Here is an 18978-nt window from a genome sequence, read left to right as displayed (position 1 = left end):
CCTTAATTGGCCCGCCCACTTAAGATGGTGGCGGGCCCTGTTTCAGTAGCGGAGGTTGGCTGCCCACCTGCCACTAAGCCGCTGGGGCCCACCCACCATCCAAGGGCAAGATTCTGCCCAATGTTTCAAATCCTCATCTTTGGAACTGAATAAAGGTAGGTACTCTAACTGACAGGATGTGTGACAAGCAGTGTCTTGCAAGCACGTGGATTTGGGGCTTCAACTATTCATTATTATTTTTAACGACACGGATGATAGGATCATAAGCCACACACCCAAATTTGCCAACGACACAAAGATAGACGGCATTGTAGATGGAAGATGGAAAGATAAAATAACAAAGAAATATTAATAAATTCAGTGAATGGGCTAAACTGTGGCAAATGGATTACAACACAGGCAAATGTGAGTTCATCCACTCTGGACCTAAAAAGATAGAACATGGCTACTTTCTAAATGTTGAAAAGCCACAAGCTGTGGAGATCGAAGTACATGGATGAAAATGTCATGGGCAGGTACAAAAAAATAATTAAAAAGGCTAATTGAAATGCTGGCCTTTATATCTAGAGGATTATAATACAAGGCATTAGAAGTCATGCAATAGCTAAACAAAGCCTTGATTACACCACACCTGGAGTTAGTGTGCTCCACTCTATATACCTGAGGAAGGATATATTTGCATTGGAGGGAATGCAATGTTGATTTACCAGAATGATACCCGAATACCATGGGCTAAATTACATGAAAAGATTACACAAACTAGGATTTCGCTTCCTAGAATTTAGAAGATTAGGGGGCAATTTATCAAAGTTGTTCGGGTAGTTAGAGAGAAACTATTTCCACTGATTGGGGAATCTAAGAGTAGGGGACATAACCTAAAAGTTAGAGTCAGGCCTGTCACAAGTGAAGTTAGGGAACACTTCTACACTGAAAGACATGGTAGAAATTTAGTATTCTTTCCCACAAACAGCAGTTGATGCTGGGCCAACTGTTATTTTAAATTTGAGATTGCTAGATTTCTTATAACCAAGGTATTAAGGGATATGAGACAAGTGGATATATATGGAGTCAGGCCACAGATCTTTCATGATCTCACTGAATGGCAGAACAGAGGCTAAATGCTCTATTCCTGTTTCTGTGTTCTCTGCTAAATTCCATCAGGGATGTGCTGAGAACTCTGGACTATGTAATACTATGGAGTACCTAAAGGAGGGAATATATTATTCAGTAAAAGAAAAACAATTCCTGAAATGGAATTTTAAAAATAAGGTTAATTTGCCCTTACCTGAGGTGTGAAAGCAAAAATTTCATCCCTAATAAAATACAATTTGGATGTGCCAAGAATACCCATGTGCCGGTAAGGCCGACCACTCAGCATCATTCTCTTATTGCGACCTGCCGACAAAATTGGATGTGTGTGTAAGCTACGTCTTAAAGGCCAAAATCACTAATCCTCAAACCTAGAGTGTTGTGTCCAGTTTTGGTCCCCAAATGAAGAACTCTCTGCTCCAGAGAAATTGCAGAGGACCACAACCCAGCAAGACCCAGGCTTCCCTGTGTTCCTGGCTTCAGGGTCAGTAAGGCTTCCTGCAAGCCTTGCTACTGTACCAGCAGTGGCCACCACTCCCAGTGGCACTACTGGTACTGGAGAGATGCCAATTTCCAAGTGGCCAGCAGCTTTCCAAGACGGGCTTTCTGTAACTGAGGGAAGGAAGTCCTGCCTCAAGTTGTGGGGCAGCCTTTCAGAGCGGGGATGGGCTCTCACCCCTCCCCCTGACCTTTTAGCTGGGGGTGCATGGGGACAGCAGCAGCCTATTATTTCCAGTCCTACATCGCCAAAGAACACATGAATGGTATATGTGGTTACAATATGTCTGGCTGGATGGGTCTGATGGTCTTTTCCTCCTACCTTTTTGTATTTTTATGTTAACTTTGGGGTTAAAATAAATATAAACATAGATATACAAAAAATAATGTTTCTATAGTGTACAAGGTGCTCTTATGATTTTTGTGCTATGGCACATTACTGGGTGAACAATAAGCAGCCTTATTTTACAGTTTCTTTGCTAGACCTTCTCATTTGATTTAATTCTGACACTTTGCAACTGAAATGGGCAAGTGTGCTTTTCTCAGCGTTAACATGTATGATTGCAAATATTGGATTGCCCATTCATATTTTTCCTAGTTAATGTATCTTCATTACTGCTGCACAAGAAAACATTAATACATAGAAAGCAACTAAAGTTAAATCTCAGTCCATTAAGTAATCTCCCAGTAATTCCCACTAGCAATGCAACTAAATGAGAAAAGGTATTCTCACCAAGTCTTGCATAGATATGAGAAAGAATACGAGCTGGCTGCACTCGGATTGGAAAAACTTCTGTTATAGTTTGTACATTGATTCCATGCTTCTCCAGGATTTCCTTTATTCCTTTTGTTTCTGCCACTATTGCCACTGAAATTAAACAGAAAGGCATTTTAGATGGACAAAAATGTAATGTTTTTCATCTGTGAGCTGAGTTTGTATTGAGGGACTCAAATAATGGCTGTCAATGAAGGTCAAGGAGTGATGTTTCGGCTTAGCCTTGTTCATGGCAGTCATCACTTGGCACTTATGTGGTGTGAATTTAACTACCACTTGTCAGCCCAGCTATATATTATTCAGTTCCTGCTGTAGCCTGGCATGGGCTGCTTAATTGTCAGAGTAGTTATGAATCAAATTGAATCTTAGGGAAATCATCAACCCCACCCCTGAGCTCGAGACAGAAGGAAGGTTATTGATGACATAACTGTAAATGGTTGGGCATAGGTAACTTCCCTAACGATTACCTGCACAGTCCTAGGGCCATGATGACTGACCTTCAAGAAGCACAACCATCTTCCTTTGTGTCAGGTATGACTCCAGCCACTGGTCGGTTTTCCCTTTGATTCCTATTGACTTCAGTTTTTCTAGGGTTCCTTGGTGCCAAACTCAGTCAAATTCGGCCTTGCTGTTGACTATAGCTACTTTCACCTCTCTTTCAACACGCAGCTTTTGTGTCCACATCTCGATCAAAATCGCGATGAAAACCAGAGCCAAGTGGTTCTGGCAGAACCTAACATGAACATTGGTGAGCAGGTTATTGGTGAATAGGTGTTGCTTGACTGGGCTAATAATACCACTTTACCAGTGATTGGGAGGATGAAAATAATACAGTAATTGGCAGGGCTAGACATATTCTGGTTTTGTGGATAGCACTTATTTACGTCATCTTCCACATTGTCTGGTAGATGCCTGTGTCGTAGCTGTACTTGAACAAGTTCGCTAGTACAGCAACCAGTTCTAGTGCACAAGCATTTGGCACATTGCCAGGGCCCATAGTTTTTTGCTTTGCCCAATGCACTTAGCCATTTCTTAATGTCAGAGTGAACCTAACTGGCATCTACCTCTCATTTTCACCTCCCTTAATCGAGTGTGCACCGCTAACTGGCCCAAGAAAACTAAAGAAATAGGCAAATCTATTTGGGATACAGATCTGTTCAAACCTGTTTCACTTGGGTTGTATTAAATATTAGCAAGTACCAAATGTCAAACACTAGGCACTTCAATTTTGTGTTTACTTGTACAAAGACCTCTTCTTAAATTAACCTTGGATAAAGCATGGGCAAGCTTATATACCAGAGGTGGCCAAACCTTCTGAACCTTGGAGCCACATACAATAAGCATAAGTCAGTCCAGAGTCACAAGACACAACAACCTTTACAGGTACATTTTTATTGTTATTCCACATACTGAGAGGAAACCTTCAGCTTTTTCCTTTTTTATCTCCCAGGCTTCCTTCACACACAATTCAGATCATGGCACATTTGCTTCAATATCCCGCATCAGAGCTAGCACATGCTCACTGCTTAATTGAATTTGGCAGCCTTGCTCTTACAATGTGGAAAATTAGTCAAGAGGTTAAAAAAAACAATTATTTTACTTGAAAAAAGTTGTGACCACCTACTGAACAACAAACCTGGATCAGAGTATCTTACAGTAGATTATTTAGTTACTGTTCTTTATTAAATTGTTTCCTCCCTTCCCAGACAGAGGCCACAAGCTGGAGGGTCAGCAGTGAGAGGGTGGGTTAGGGAACCAGAGAAAATGGCGCACAGCCCTACATAAGATTGGCAGAAAAATACGAAAGAAATTTCACAATGGCACTGGAATAAATTGTTGGCCTCAACCCTCCTCCCTCTCCTCCGTGCTGCTGCGTGCTCTCCGGTTCTCTCCTTTATGAAGCTGTTTGCGGTCAAGGCTGCACCTAGCTGTTTATCTCCCTCCAATGTGTGATGTAGCTGTTTCACAGACAAGGAATGCACTCTAAGTCAAAAAGCCACATGTGGTTTGCAAGCTGCAGTGTGGCCATCCTTGTTATATACCATGTTCAGAATATAACTGGGAAAATAAATTTCAGAAATAACCCATCTATAAATGTCTCATTTGTATATTTAAAGCAGAAGCATGGTCTGTATTCCAATTCTTGGTCATCATTGTTGAATAATGCATAATTTAATCACCCTATACTGCATTATGTTGGCTTGTAGGTTATTTTGACCTGTCCAAACCACAAGACCAAATTAGAATACTGTCATAACAATGAATAAAATAGAAATTAATTCAAAAACATACCTTGTACTACAACATCTGGTCTGGGAACAGTCGCAAACCTTCTGTTCAATGGATCAATTTCACCAGCAGCAAGAAATCCCTGGAAGTAACACATTTGTAGTAAGACACAGGTTGAAGATTTCATTCAAGGGCAACATTCTTTTCCCCTCTTTTTAAGGTACAGGCAGTGTGTAGCTAGGCTATACAGTTTTGAAAGTTTCAAATCATGACCTTCAGTCTGTGTTGGCTTGTTGATCTCAGTGAGGCAGCAGTTGGGATGACAAAATTGGTCTAGTAATTAAGAAAGGATATACTGATCAGGGACACCACTCCACTTTCCAGTTGTCACCAATTCTGCTGGAATGTGCATGATCACAGTAAGGATGGGTCAAGCAATGGTGTCACATGCAGCAGAATCTCTCATCACTACCTACACTCACACATTAACTATGGTCACTTAGCTGAGATCCAATTGCGCGCTGTCCATTTTATGCCCTCCCGTCCTTGACAAATATTTGCTGAGATTCAGCAGAAATGAAAAAAATACCTAGTTAGTCTCAAAAGAGACTAGTGATATTTTCCAACAGACACACTGAGGTAACAGAGAAAGGTTCTCTCCTCACAATATATCTGATTAAAATCGTTAGGAATACCATTTGTACAGTCAGCAAATGGCTCCATAGTAGACTCCAGGAAGGAACTGTGCAGACAATAGTTTTTTTTTTAAAATAGTAAAATATAAAGCCAAGCTGACAATCCTCTCAATTAATGAGACGCTTCCAAAAACACAGTCCTTCAATGCAGGTACCACCAATTTACTTCAAAAACGATCACACCTTGCTCTTCAACAGAATAGACTCCTGAAAATGGTAGTTTGTTAGGGACATTTAGGACAACTTTAACCTAACCCTCCTGTCAGTAAACTGACAAGATTGGATGCAACACTGATTTTACAACAACTTTACGGTTCTTTGAAGTTAATGGACAGTGATATTCGACAGGGTGTAAAACCACCATTTCATCTGATTCTACAGATTTATCGCCTGGTGAGTTAGATTAAAATCACACCTATTGAGTCAAGATAGCTGTGAAATCATCCATGTTTGGCTCAATATCAATGTCTCAATTATGCTGAAAAAAAAAAACAATATCATACACACCTTCTTAAATAACATCCAACGACACAACTAACAACTTCAGATCACTAATTTTAAGAAACATTACTTATTCATTCACTCAAAATCTTATCAGAACTGGTATTTTCCATTACATCCTGTTTAAGGGTGGTTGAAACATCCCCAAACCATGGAACTGAATTTGTCCAGGTCACCTTTCACATACAATGCAACAAACACCCAGATTAAGTATTCATGTCACACCACAAAGTCATAATAAACAGGGGCATGCCTGCCATTATATAAATGAAGAGCTCCCAATCCAAGTTGGGCTGCTAAGAATAATTTTCTTTTATTTATTCATTTACAGGATGTGGGCTTCGTTGGCTGAGCCAGCATTTACTGCCCATCCCTAATTGCATTTGAGAACATGGTGGTGAGCTGCCTTCTTGAACTGCTGCAATCCAGGTGGTGTAGGTACACCCACAGTGCTGTTAGGGAGGGAGTTCCAGGGTTTTGACCCAGCAACAGTGAAGGAACAGCAATATATTTCCAAGTCAGGATGGTAAGTGACTTAGATGGGAACACCATCACCTGGAAGTTCCCCTCCATCTGCTACCCTTGTCCTTCTAGATGATAGTGATCATGGGTTTGGAGGTTCTGTCAAAGGAGCCTTGGTGAATTCCTGCAGTGCATCTTGTAGGTGGTACACACTGCTGCTACTGTGCATCAGTGGTGGAGGGAGTGCATGTCTGTGGATGTGGTGCCAATCAAGCAGGCTGCTTTGTCCTGGATGGTGTCAAGCTTCTTGAGTGTTGTGGGAGCTGCACTCATCCAGGCAAGTGGGGAGCATCCCATCACCCTCCTGGCTTGTGCCTTGTAGATGGTGGACAGGTTTTGGGAAGTCAGGTGGGGGGGATTACTCAACGCACAATGCCTAATCTCTGACCTGCTTTTGTAGCCACAGTATTTATATGGCTAGTCCAGTTCAGTTTCTGATCAATGGTAACCTCCAGGATGTTGATAATGGTGGATTCAGTGATGCTAATGCTATTGAACATCAAGGGGTGATGGTTGGATTCTCACTTGTTGGAGATGATCATTGCCTGACTCTTGTGTGACGCGAATGTTACTTGCCATGTGTAAGCCCAAGCCTGGATGTTGCCCAAGTCTTGCTGCATTTAGACACAGACTGCTTCACTATCTGAGGAATTCACGAATGGTGCTGAACATTGTGCAATCAACAGCTAACATCCCCACTTCTGACCTTAGGATGGAGGGTAGATCATTGACGAAGCAGTTGAAAATGATTGGGCCGAGGACACTACCCTGAAGAACCTCCACGGAGATGTCTGGAGTGGAGATGACTGACCTCTGACAACCACAACCATCTTCTTTTGTGCTGGATATGACTCCAACCAGTGGAAAGTTTTGCCGATTCCCATTGACTCCAGTTTTGCTAGGGCTCCTTGATGCCACACTTTGTCAAATGTTGCCTTGATGTCAAGGGCAGTCACTCTCATCGCACCTCAGGAGTTCAGCTCTTTTGTCCATATTTGAACCAAGGCTGTAATGAGGTCAGGAGCTGAGTGACCGTGGTGGAACCCAAACAGGGCGTCAGTGAGCAGGTTATTGCTAAGCAAGTGCCGCTTGATTGTGCTGTTGATGACCCCTTCCATTACTTTACTGATGACGGAGAGTAGACTGATGTGGCACTAATTGGCCAGTTTGAATTTGTCCTGCTTTGTGTGTACAGGACATGCCTGGGCAATTTTCCACAAAGCCAGGTAGATGCCAGTGTTATAGCTGTACTGGAACAGTCTGGCTAGGGATGCAAGTTCTAGAGCACAAGTCTTTAGTACAATTGCCAGAATGTTGTCAGGGCCCATAGCCTTTGCAGTATCCAGTGCCTTCAGCTGTTTCTTGATATCACATGAAGTGAATCGAATTGGTTGAAAACTGGCAACTGTGATGCTGGGAACCTCCGGAAGAGGCCAAAATGGATCATCCACTCAGCATTTCTGGTTGAAGATTGTAGCAAATGCTTCAGCCTTATCTTTTGCACTGATGTGCTGGGCCCCTCCATCACTGAGGATGGAGATATTTGTGGAGCCTCCTCCTCCAGTGAGTTGTTTAATTGTCCACGACCATTCACAACTGGACGTGGCAGGATTGTAGAGCTTAGATCTGATCCATTGGTTGTGGGTTTGCTTAGCCCTGTCTGTCACTTGTTGCTTATGCTGTTTGGCACACAGGTGGTCCTGTGTTATAGTTTGAGGCTGACACCTCATTTTTAGGTATGTTTGGTGCTGCTCCTGGCATGCCCTCCTGCACCCTTCATTGAACCAGGGTTGATCCCCTGGCTTGATGGCAATGGTAGGGTGGGGGATATGCTGGGCCATGAGGCACCAGATTGAGTACAATTCTGCTGCTGGTGATGGCCCACAGCACCTCATGGATGCCCAGTCTTGAGTTGCTAGATCTGGTCGAAATCTATTCTACCGTGCTGATGGTAGTGCCACACAAGACGATGGAGGGTATCCTCAATGTGAAGGAGGGATATTAACCAGAAGATTAATATTTCCATACAGATGCAAATGTAATGGTATTCACAGGTAATTGAGAACATGAGTTTGGGAGTGGAGCATTTGGGTAATAAATCAAGTGTGGGGTCAGGGAGCAGTAAAGTGATTTAAAGGACGTAGTTTTAGAGAAAGGGCAAAAGACCAAAAAGTAAACCAAAGTGAGAAAGGCTAAGAGATCACAGAGCAGAGGAATTGGAAGTGGGAGAGAGCAGCTTGTTAACTAGAACACTAAGGATAGCAATCAAAGCAAAATTAGATGGCATTTTAAAAAAAAACTAAAATGATGGTGAAAAGCAGAAAAAGATCTTGTCTGTAGTTGGTTGATTAGGGAAAAGAAATTAAAATCTAAAGGAATGAAACTTACAAATCTACATGTGCAAAACACAATAAAAAGTTCAGCATGCATAAAAAAAAACTCTTCCAACATTGACATGTGTCTTTGTGGGATTAATTATCTGAATCCAATTGGTTCACGCTAACAAAACAACACCACAGAACACTGATGTGGGGATCCAACTGGCCTTTGGCGTTGTCAGGTTAGCAAGGCCAATGAGCAATGGTCTCGGACTCTACCTTCTCTAATCATACATTTCTAATCACAAAACTGAATGGGTGGACAGGTACATACATTGTGAAAACAATCTTAAAGCACCTGGTCAAGGAATTATTACTTTTAAACATAGCATTCTTTTACAATTGTGACAGTTACCTCTGCCACAAGACTTCCTAGGATGTACAAGGATTGCCCCCACATATGTGGTAACTTGCCCATTGGGGTCCTATTGACAGTATGTGGATTTTGGCACTCTTCATCCGTCTGGAAAACAAAACGATACAACAGTTACCAATTTTGCAGCATTTTCTAACTTGATAGAAATTGCAGAGGTGGTACAGCTTTGTAAAGAAAAAGTTAACCCCCCAACCCACCAAAAAAAAAAAATCACTCAAACAACATTAGATTAAAATAGAAAGGCAAGAATCCAGTAACCTGACAACTATCGGCCACATTGTTAGACAATCCATTAGAATTAAGAAATAATAGTTTATTAACTAACTTGCTTTCAAAGTCCAAGGATTGATAGATACATGAAACACATGGGAACTCATATCTTCTCTAAAACCAAGTCTATTAAATCACTTTACTGCACCCCGATCTCACAATTGATTTGCTGCCCAACTGCTCCACTTTCTGGTTTATGTTCTCAATTACCTGTATCATTACGTTTGCATCTGTATGGAAGCATCGAAAGCAAAGGACATTTGATTGGTGGAAAGACGACAGTAAAATATATCAAATAAAAGTTAGAAATATTAAATAGAATTCTTACGGGTGAGGAAATATAAAACTAAGGTTTCTGCATGTATTACAGGCAACTTCTGCCCAAAATAATTGAGCTGGTGGATGAGATGAAGCATGAAAAGTGAGCGTAATATAGAGAAAAGAAAATGATAGCTTCCATTAAAAATCAGACAATTAACATGGGCCTGGATTTTGCAGTCAGCAGCAAAACAATGGCACTTGCTGCTGGCCTTTGTAGAAGCTGCCCAAAAGGAACTTACAATCTTTGCAGTGTGGATTTCTCTTTTCCTGACGTTAATTTGAATCTGTCGCCGCTGAAGAGTTTCTCCAAGCGTCCAACAACAGTGATGTCAGCATGCAGGTTAAGCAGCCAATCACACTGAAGTATTCTCAGACAGCAAACCAGGAAAAAAAATGTGATTATCTTTTCTACCCTTTCTGACTATTTTACAGAGAGTAGAATAAAAAGATTGGGACATGCACATTAGAAGCTGATACGAAGGAGTTAAAAATCAGCTTCACTCAAATAAATCATGTCCCACTTTCTACGCCTTAAACATTAAGCCCTAAGCACCTGTAGAAACTTTCAGAATAACGCACATAAAAACTCATGTGATCACAAGTAGCATGCACAGTAACAAAAACTAATGTCTTTGTAAATACAAAACATTTTTTTGATACAACAGAAGTATCAAAAAAAATCAGTGTAATATTTTATATGAGAATTGCTTGGTGTGTGGTTTTCTGGTATGACAATGGGGAAACAGATAGTGTACTGGGTGGTATGACTCTAAATTAGGGTGAGATGGCTTGCTGTGAGGACAAGGATTTTACTTAGACTATTAAGAGTTTAGTGAAAGGAGGCAGACCAATGATTGGCCAAGATTCCTAGATAACAGTGTTCTATTCAGCAACAGAGGTGCATCAAATCAATCTCTCAGATATTTATTGGCCATTGCCAGAGAAACAGTTTGTTGCAACATGAGAGTTTCTCTGCAGTACCGACTGAATAGTTGTAACACTTCAGCTTTGTCTCTACCAAAGTCACCATTAACAACAGGATTTACTTACAGCATGAGGCAGATGAAAGATAGATGAGTCAATAGAAAGCATGCCATAATTAGATAAAGCAAATGTCTAACACACTGTGCTATAGATTGGACTGGTATTTCTACACTGCATTTCCAATACCAAGTTAATGTGTTTTCAGGGAAGCTATCAGGCAGGGGCTTGGCATCCCAACACAAGGAAAGAGTGTACATTAGATGGCTACTCTGGCAAACAGCATTGTGACAGGAGGCAAATTGGTAACAAAGGTATTTTTAAAATCACTTGGTAAGTGAGATATTCTTAATGTCACCCAATTTGGATGGGATTCAATTTGCAAAATTTGATTAAACTAAATTGGCAGAGGGATGGAAACCCAAGACGGATCTCAGATTCGAGGGAAGTAAAACTGATAAAAGGAAGTAGTAAAGTAGAAAGCAAAATTAAAGACAGATGGAGCATAGGCAAGCATCAAATAGGATCAGAATAGAAAATAACGTTAAACAAGCAGAAGTAAAGGCACTCTATCTGAATGCATGTAGCATTCATAAAAATGTTGATAGCTTGAATGGACAAATTGAAACAAATGGGTAGGATTTAATTGCCATTACCGAGACATAACTACAGGGTGACCAAGATTAGAGACTGAATATCCAAGGCGTTTAGGAGGGATAGGTAACGGAGTAATACTCTTAATAAAGGGACAAGATCTGTATGTTAGTAAGAGAGGATCTTAGATCAAAGGATCAAGATGTGGAATCAGTTTAGGTGAAGCTAAGAAACAGCAAGGGGCAGCAAACAATGGTGGGAGATTTTTTTTTATAGGCCACCAAACTGTAGTGCTAATGTTGGGCATGGCATAAATCAGGAAATTAGAGATGCATGTAACATGGGCAATACAGTAATAATGGGTGACTTCAATTTACACATAGGCTGGGTTAACCAAATCAGCATTAATGCTGTGGAGGAGGAATTCCTGGAGTGTGTATGAAGTGGCTTTCTGGTGCAATACATTGAGGAGCCAATTAGGCATCAGGTTATTTTGGATTTAGTGTTATGTAATGAGAAAGGGCTAACTTACCTTGCTGTAAAAGGAGCTTTTGGGAAATAGCAACCATAATATGATAGAATTTTGCATTAAGCTTGAATGCAATACAGTTCATTCTGAAACTAGGGTCTTAAATCTGAAGAAAGGAAATTATGAAGGTACGAAGGGCAAGTTGGTTACGATGGATTAGGAAAATACACAAAAATTTGATGGTAGACAGGCAATGGCTCATATTTAAAGAAATACTTCATGGTCTGTAACAAATATACATTCCTCTAAGGCACAAACACCCAAGGAAAAGATAAATCAATTGTGGTTAATGAAAGAAGTTAAAGATTGCATTAGATCAAAGGAAGTAGCTTATAAGGATGCCCGAAAAAATGGTAAGCTCAAGGATTGGGAGCAATATAGAACTCAGCAAAGCAGGATCAAGAAACTGATTAAGAAAGGGAGAAGAAAATATAAATGCAAACTAGCGAGGAACATAAAGGTGGCCTGTAAAAGCTTCTTCAGGTTTGTGAAATGGAAAGATTAGCTGGAACAAATGTGGGCCCATTGCATGTAGGAAGAGGAGAATTTATAGTGGAGAGCAGGGAATGTCAGAAAAACTAAACAGTTGCTTTGCATCTGTCTCTAAGAAGATACAGAAAATTTTCCAGAAATACTAGGTGACCAAGGGACTAGTGAAACTGAAGAACTAAAAGAAATTAGTATTAGTAAAAAGGTAGTACTTGAAAAGTTAAATGAATTGAAGGTTAGTAAATCCCCTGGACCTGAAGAGCTTCATCCCAGAGTGTTGAAGGAGGTGGCTAGAGAGATAGTGGATGCATTGGTGGTTATCTTTCAAAATCCTATAGATTTTCTGCAGACTGGAAAGTAGCAAATGTAACCCCACTGTTTAAGAAGGGAGGAAGAGGGAGAATGGAGAACTACAAGCCTGTTCAGTTGATGTCAGTAGCAGTGAAAATGTTAGAATCTATTAAAAAGGTTATGATAACTGGATATTTAGAGAAGAATGGTAACATTGGGCACAGTCAACATGGATTTATGATAGGGAAATCATGTTTGACAAACTGAGTTTTTTGAGGGTATTACTTGTAGCATTGATAGGAGAAGCAATGAATGTGGTACATTTGGATTTTCAGAAGGCTTTTGATAAGGTCCGACACAGGTGGTTTGTAAATTAAATTAGAGCGCATGGGATTGGGGGAAAATATACCAGTATGGATTGTCAAGTAAACAAGAAATTGTAATATTTTTCTTCTGGTAATAACCCTGGCATATTTTCTTATGTACCAGAAGTAAGGCTGTAATTGGATTAAGAGCTAGAGTGACTGTAAGGGTCTAACAGTAAGAAGTGGTTTTGATATGTTAATAAACCAAGAGGTACTTCAATCAGGGTTTTTCATAAAGCAATAACAGGAATGTTTTTGAATCAAGTTGTTTTGGGTCAAAAGGGGATATATGCAGGTTGTAAAAGATGTAAGGTAAAGGTAGGTTAAGTTTGTTTTTATAAGTCTAAGGGCTAAAGTAAAGAACAATTTAGTCAATTTTGGAAAGAAAGCATTTCTGAAGAAACTGGTTGAAACAATAGAGAGATCAAAGGGAAGGAACGCATTTAAGGAAATACTGAAGCCTATGTAAGGGGGTAGCTTGTCAGATCTCCCAGAAGACAGCAGGATAGCTGGTCAGATCTCCCAGGAGACAGCAGGATAGCTGGGCAAAACTCCAAGAGGGCAGTGTGAACAATGCCAGGCCTGAAAACCCAGTTGCTGTCAGCCTCAGAGGACACCCCAAGGGAAAATGGCACGGTGTGGTAAAAATGACTGGAATTCTATAGATTTTAAAACCTATAAGAATAGTTGAACAGAAAAGGGAAAGGTTAGCTCTGAGGGTAGTTATGATTAGATCTATGGAACTGTTTTGAAGTACTGCTTATTGTGTGAAGCCATTCTTGTGTTTAAAGGCAATTGTATTTTTTTTCCTTTATTCTTTTAATAAATGTTTACTTTACTATAAAATCATCACAAGTAGTCGGGGACATCATTTCCTGATTTTAGAACCTTTCCTCGTACTATACAAATTGCAAAAAACGTTTTGGCAGCTATTTCAAGTTTCCCATTGGGATAAGCCATGCCATAACAGGATTGAGAATTGGTTAACAGACAGAAAGCAGGAATAAATGGATCATTCTCAGGATGGCAGGCTGTTACTAGTGGGATACTGCAAGGATCAGTGCCAGATCCATAGTTGTCCACAAACTATATAAATGATTTGGATGTGGAGACTAATTGCAATATTTCCAAATTTGCTGATGACACCTAACTGGGTGGGAGTGTAAATTGTGAGGAGGATGGAAGGAAGCTTCAGAAGGACTTGGACAGGCTAAGTGAATAGGCTAGAACATGGTAGATGGAATATAATGTGAAGTTATTCACTTTGGTAGAAAAAACACGAAGGCAGAATATTTCCTAAATGGTGAGAGGTTGGGATGTGCGGGTATCCAAAGGGACTTGGGTGCCCTTGTTCATGAGTCACTAAAAGCTAGCATGCAGGTGCAGCAAGCAATTAGGAAGGCAAATAGTATGTTGGCCTTCATTGCAAGGGGATTTGAGTACAGAAATAAAGATGTCTTGCTGCAATTGTATAGGGTGAGACTGTACTGGAGTATTATGTACAGTTTCAGTTCCATTATCTAAGTAGGGTTATACTTGCCATAGAGGGAGTGCAGTGGAGGTTCACCAGATTAATCCCTGGGATAGTAGGATTGTCTTCAGAGGAGAGATTGGGGAGACTGGGTCTGTATTCTCTTGAATTTGGAAGAATAAAGAGCTCATTGAAACTTAGAAAATTCTTACAGGGCATGACAGCATAAATGTAGATAAGATGTTTCCCCTGTCTAGTGAGTCTAAAACCAGCGAACATAATCTCAGGATAAGGGGTAGGCCATTTAAGGCTGAGATGAGAAGCAATTTCTTCACTCAGATCGATCTTTGGAATTCTCTATCCCAGAGGGCCGTGGAAGTTCAATAATTGAGCATTTCAAAACAGAAGTCAATAGATTTCTGGAGACTAATGACATGAAGGGATATGAAAATGGCAAGGGAAAGTGTGTTGAGGTAGATGATCAGCAATGATCTAACTGAATGGCAGAGGAGGCTCAACAGGCTGAGTGGCCTGCTCTTGTTTCTATAGTCCTATTAGATATCCTGCACCCATTAGGAAGTATTTTAAAATTACCTTATCAGCTGGAACACTATAAAGTTCAGGTAGTAAACGTATTCCACCCTCCTGCTTGACAAGAATTCCATCCAGGGCTTCCCTGTACTCTTCAACCTTTAATGAGAAAAAACACAAAAGAACAAGTATAGTTCTTTTCCAAGTCATAGATGTTCACTGATAGGAGATTGTGTGATAAACACTGGTCCTATCCTTGCAAAAAAATGCTTGGCTGATCTACATTTATTCTTACATGTAGGGCCCCTTGTTCTTGACCGTCAACTACAGAAAATTCTGTTTTTATTTATCATGTAGTTTCTACCGTTCATAATGTTAATATTTCACTATCACTCTGATTTGCATTGCTCTAAACATCAGATCATAGAATAATACAACAGAAAAGGTGGAAAAATTAAATTTCCAAGCCAGTCTTCATTTTATTTGTATTTTCTCACACAAGGCAGGATGATGGTGAATCTGTGTTATACCCTCTCTAAAGTCTAATACCCTTCCTCTAAGTGTGGTGCCCACACAATCCTCTAACTGAGGTCTTGCTACACTTTTATGTAGGCTCATCATTTGCTATTCACTTTTATATTTTATAGATCTTGTAAAACCTGGAACTTAATTTATTTTATTTTTCAATCTCATCTTACCAAGGTGTTATTTTTGATGTTTTATGAACCTGCGTTCCCAAATTCCTCTGATGATCCACAGCACTAAGCTACTTCCATTCATGATATAATTCTTGTATTTTAAGCTTCCTTCTCAACATTCACTACAGTCAATTTTCATTTGCCCAACCCACTTAATTGCTTCTACCCCTCACAAATAATTACAATCTAAATAACTCCCCCACCCAACCAACATATCACACTGTTTCACCTACTGTAATTAATACTGCAATAATCCACTTCCTCACAAAAGAGCATTGAGAAACACTATATGAGATCAACTATTGGTTCTTAATACTAATAGGAAATTAAGTACATGTTCAAATACACTAATGGCCAATGCAATAATGTTTGTTTAATTAAGGTTTATGAATTACATAATCATACAACAAAGTTACAGATATGTGAAATACACAATGCAAGGACTGACAGCTATTTTCAGTCAGTTGATTAATTTTGTGAAAAATTGCAAACAATCACTTCAACAAAAACCTATGATAATACTTTAACAGTGTGCCCTTAAGTTCTCTAATCTGTCCAAGACAAAGCTAACTGTTTTGGACCCAACTCAAGTTATTGCAGGCAAGCCAACAACATTGGCAGTCATGCCACTATTGTTAAATGGGTTGCTTCATAAAGATTTGTAAGGTATATTGAGAAATAGGTAAATAACTTGCATTTATAAAGCAACATTCATGGCCCCGGGATGTTCTAAAGCATTTTCACATTCAATGAAGTAGTTTTGAAGAATAATCACTCTTGTAACTTAGCAAAATGCACTAGCCAATCTGCATACAGCAAACAGCAATGAAATAATCTTTTTTTGGGGGAGATATTGGAGAAGGATATTTGAGGGATAAGTTTTACTTATAATCCAGGATACTTATTCAAATAGTGCCTTAGGATATGTTATATTCACCTGTGAGGGTAGATGAAACCTTAGTTTCAAATCTTGTTTGAAAGACAAGCACCTTCAACAACACAACAAAAACTCAATTCAGCAATGAATGTCAGTCTAGATTCTGCATCCAAATCTCTGGAGTGGATCTTGAACCCACAAGTTTTTGACTCAGAAGTGAAAGTGCTGCCTAAGGCAGACACCTGCAGGGCAACAAGATGTCCCAATTATAAAATACTTTAGCTGCATCACAGGAACTGACAATTCATCAAGCCTTAGTGGAAATAAACAAAGACTGTTTAGGTATTGCCCCTAAAATTTAATGTCTGAGAGTGAATCATATTTTGATTGACATATTTTAAGTTAATTTACTTCACAGTTTCTTTTACCTGCTGTGTATTCTTATTAAGCAAGCCATCAAGTATCATATATGTCCAGAACAAAGGCCATTCACATTCTAGGTTCTCAAAAAACTTCAGTTCTGCAGGTTCATAATAAAGCCTGGTAGGGTCCTAAAAACAAATCAAGGTGAATATTTTTAGCTAAGGTAGTGGAAACGAAATAATTCTACCCAAATAGTGATGATACACAATGCATGAACCAAGCTAGCTGTTCAAAAAGTGGAAGCTAGCTGTTTCTTGCTCTATACCCTTGAGCAAAGCAATTCCTGTAATGCATCAGAAAAACAAAAATACCTGGAAAAACTCAGCAGGTCTGGCAGCATCTGCGGAGAGGAGCACAGTTAACGTTTCAAGTCCGAATGACCCTTCAACAGAACTAAGTAAACATAGAAGAGAGGTGAAATGTTAACTGTGCTCTTATCCGCAGATGCAGCCAGACCTACTGAGTTTTTCCAGGTATTTTTGTTTTTGTTTTGGATTCCCAGCATCCGCAGTTTTTTGCTTTTATCCCTGTAATGCATCAGATTGGTAAAGTGGAGGTTCACATCAGTGACTCCATGAATGAGAATCTCCTGATCTCAGTTGAACTATCGAAGGAGGGTGCTGGTTGGAAGTTAATTATTCCCTCTTCCTAAAGAGGGCAATTTAATCTTAGGCCATTTGTGCATATCTCCTAATGGCCTGAAAGGAGTATTGTCAATGGGTTTGGAATAATAACTTGCCCACCTGGGAAATAACCCATGACATGCAAAACTTTGGGCAGAATTTTCAGTTCAGTGGGCGGGCAGGTGCTGTCAGCAGGTCCGGAAAACAGACCGCTGACTGCAAATTCACAGTGGCTGGCCAGCCAGCCTGAAGCATGTGCTGAAAGGCTCAGTGCTGCTGGGGTGGTGGTGGGAGGAGGGCCAGTGCTGAAGTCAGCATGGGCGCAGGCGAGCGCTCACAGAAAGCTCCCTGATGGCAGAGGGCTGCCTCAAGGGGCTGAAGACCTGAACGACGTAAACTAAAGGTCACAGAAATCGGAAAAAAAGTGTCCAAGCTTCATAATCAGCCACCTGAAAACGTAGGTAATGAAAATGCTGTCCACAGAAATTTATTTTAATTTATCACGGAAACCTCACCTGCCCGTGGATGAGGTTTCCTGAAAAATGCAGAGGCCAGCTGGCCAATTCGCCCACCCACCAATCATAACGCTGGACAGGTAACAAAAAATTTCTGTTAATTGAGCCATTAATGGGCTTAATTGCCCTCTTAATTGTTGGCAGGCATGTTTCCGAGTTTAGCGCACAACAGCCAACCGACATATCCTGTGTCAGGACACTCACCGGATATCATCACGTGCTGTTTCACATTTGAGCGGGTCAGGCGCACACCTGCCTGCTCAGCGAAAAATTTTGCCTTTCATTTTTTATTGTGAACGTATCAATCTGTTTATATTAAAAATCTTCCATCAAAGTGCACATTCCGCTTCTAGGTTTGTAACGGAAACTGCCCATGTAAATGTCACATAATTGCATCACTCCAACATTGGTGGTGCTATTTTACATTTCCCACCTTCTCAGCCGATGCAGCTGAGAAATGCATATTCTAAACAACTCCAACCACTATATAATTTGTGGTTTAACCATGAAAGTAAAATAAAAATGGAAGGATTATAAAAATAAGGACAAAATGTACAATTCTAAAATGGTGATGTCTTATGGCTTTATATATATATATATATATATATGTTACATATATTTTATATATGTGTAATGTTCCATTATGATTAAAAACTCATTTGTAAATGTAATTTTAATGACATCTAAACTTCTAATGTATATAGCTCAATCTTCATTTCACACTTTGCAAAATTTATTTTAAAAAAAGGATAATCAATGTATTTTATTTCCTGGTTCATTGTCTGTGATAATTCTTCATGCGATTGGCTGCTTACCCTGTTGGATGACATCACTGTCGCTGGAAACCTGAAGTCACCTCAACTTGGTGTTAGATTCAAATTAATGCCAGGAAAGGGGAAATCCACGATACAGGAGATCACTAAATCTTCGTGGACAG

The 18978-nt window shown here is 40.0% G+C and overlaps 1 protein-coding gene across 6 annotated transcripts in view; it reads right to left on the bottom strand.

Moving 5' to 3' along the window:
• The window catches only part of phka1a (phosphorylase kinase, alpha 1a (muscle)), a 116711-nt gene that overhangs the window by 63729 nt on the left and 34004 nt on the right, over positions 1 to 18978 (bottom strand). For all 6 annotated transcript variants that reach the window (XM_041195230.1, XM_041195231.1, XM_041195233.1 and 3 more), the window contains 6 exons: positions 16909 to 17031; positions 14969 to 15064; positions 9043 to 9150; positions 4655 to 4733; positions 2321 to 2455; positions 1286 to 1395 (listed from right to left, as the gene is read on the bottom strand). In XM_041195230.1, coding sequence (XP_041051164.1) covers positions 1286 to 1395; positions 2321 to 2455; positions 4655 to 4733; positions 9043 to 9150; positions 14969 to 15064; positions 16909 to 17031 — 651 coding nt within the window. The remainder of the gene's footprint in view (positions 1 to 1285; positions 1396 to 2320; positions 2456 to 4654; positions 4734 to 9042; positions 9151 to 14968; positions 15065 to 16908; positions 17032 to 18978) is intronic.

The sequence above is a fragment of the Carcharodon carcharias genome, chromosome 9 (genome assembly GCF_017639515.1).
Source record: "Carcharodon carcharias isolate sCarCar2 chromosome 9, sCarCar2.pri, whole genome shotgun sequence".
Classification (NCBI taxonomy): domain Eukaryota; kingdom Metazoa; phylum Chordata; class Chondrichthyes; order Lamniformes; family Lamnidae; genus Carcharodon; species Carcharodon carcharias.
Note: the sequence above shows the minus strand (reverse complement) of the source record. Positions and strands in the feature narration are given on the sequence as shown.